The sequence below is a fragment of the Solanum tuberosum genome, unplaced genomic scaffold (assembly GCF_000226075.1).
Source record: "Solanum tuberosum cultivar DM 1-3 516 R44 unplaced genomic scaffold, SolTub_3.0 scf00614, whole genome shotgun sequence".
NCBI lineage: Eukaryota > Viridiplantae > Streptophyta > Magnoliopsida > Solanales > Solanaceae > Solanum > Solanum tuberosum.
In genome coordinates, this window is record NW_006239525.1 from 16812 (window position 1) to 18672 (window position 1861).

General features: G+C 35.2%; 1 protein-coding gene across 1 annotated transcript in view; it reads left to right on the plus strand.

The window, feature by feature from the left end:
* The first annotated feature begins 585 nt into the window (after nt 1-585).
* The window catches only part of LOC107058715 (uncharacterized), a 1487-nt gene continuing 211 nt past the window's right edge, over nt 586-1861 (plus strand). The window contains exons 1-3 of the mRNA XM_015304746.1: nt 586-941; nt 1002-1552; nt 1677-1843. Coding sequence (XP_015160232.1) covers nt 586-941; nt 1002-1552; nt 1677-1843 — 1074 coding nt within the window. The remainder of the gene's footprint in view (nt 942-1001; nt 1553-1676; nt 1844-1861) is intronic.

Genomic DNA, 1861 nt, shown 5'->3' on the forward strand with positions numbered 1-1861 from the left:
TATGTGGTATGAGTTTGGCTTCTGGCACTTTAACTGTTAACTTATCTTTTGTTTTCTTGCTGCTCATCTTTGTGGCTTCCATTTTCTTTTTGCTTATCACACCAGTTTGAGTTTTGTGTGTTGGAAGGATGTATTACTCCCCCATAGACTTTTATATAATAGTATTAATATCTCCCAGAAACATTGACATTGTACATTTGCTGAACTGAACAATAATTGAATTAGATACAGTTGTAAAGGCTAACCTGAGAATTCATTGCATAAGCAATGCAAAATAGACTAATCTGCACACTTTTTAATAATGTGCAGAAAAAAAAAAAAACTAATCTGGCTGTGCTGCTTTACTTCAATGGACGATGGGATCCTAGCAACAAATATACTAATTACGTGGCAGATGGTGTGTTGATAAATACAGAATCAAACTTTGCCACCCTCGTTTCTATAATTGCTACTCAATTGTCAATAGACACATCAACAAGTAAAGTTGAAATCAGATATAAAATTGATGAAAGGTCTCCTCCAATTCAAATTCATAATGATATGGGGGTAAAAGTATATGTTGAAACCAAAAAGGAACATCGAGATATGGCAAGATACCCTTTGTGTGTCACAACAACTGAACCAGTCAACTTGGAGACTAATTCTACACTCATTCCACTATTATGTTCAGACACTTCAGAAGATATGAGGGTTATACACAATTCATACTTCTCTAATACATTTAATGGTATTGGTGAAGCAATAGGGTTAATTGGCTTTGGATCATGTGAGGAAGTTGATGAGCTAGAAGAATTAGCACCAGGCATCATTGTTAATCCCAATCACTCTTTATTTGAGAAAGATCAAGTGTATAAGAATAAATATGTCCTCACCAGTGCACTAAAAAGACATTCCATTCTTAAGCATTTTCAATTCAAGACAACAAGATCAAGCTCAATCAGGTAAGACCTAAATTCAAGTCACTTTAAATTATTGATTGTATATTAATTTTTTTTCAACAGCTATTCGATACAGTGCTTAGGTGAAAACTGTAGTTGGAGTTTACGAGCTTCAAGCTTGAACAAATCTCAAATGTTCAAGATTAGAGAATTTGAAAGTGAACACACATGTTTGTTGCTACATAATTCATTATCGGAAAGGCAAGCAACTAAGAGTGTTGTTGGGAGTATTATTGTCGGTAAATGTGCTGAACCAGATGTTATTTACACACCAAAAGATATACAACGTGACATGTTAGCTGAATATGGTGTGCGACTCACATATATGCAAGCATGGAGAGCTAAAGAAGCAGCTCTTGAATTAGTCCGGGGTGATCCAATTCAATCATATGCAAAGTTGCCAAGCTACTTTCACATACTAGAGGCAACTTACCCTGGTTCCCATATAAGATTGCACAAATCAGAGGATGACCGTTTTCTATATGCGTTTGTAGCTTTGTTCACCTCGATAAAAGGATGGGAATATTGTAGACCAATTGTAGTTGTTGATGGAACTTTCTTAAAAGGAGCATACAAAGGGACACTACTAACCGCTAATACCTTAGATGCAGCAGGTGAGACTTTCGAATATGATACTAGTATTTTCTATATTGAATTTCTGAACTATGAATTAAAAATGAATTATAATTGCAGTAAAAATGTATTAAAATTGTATTAAACAAATTGTACATGGTGCAGGGAGTATACTGCCACTTGCTTATGCCATTGTTGATTCAGAGAATGATGCATCTTGGAGGTGGTTTTTTGAGCAATTCAGAGATGCATTCGGTCAAAGATTAGAGATGTGTATCGTTTCTGATAGGCATGCAAGCATTATTAAGGCAGTTTCGAGAGTCTATGATGAAGTACCTCATTTTGCGTGT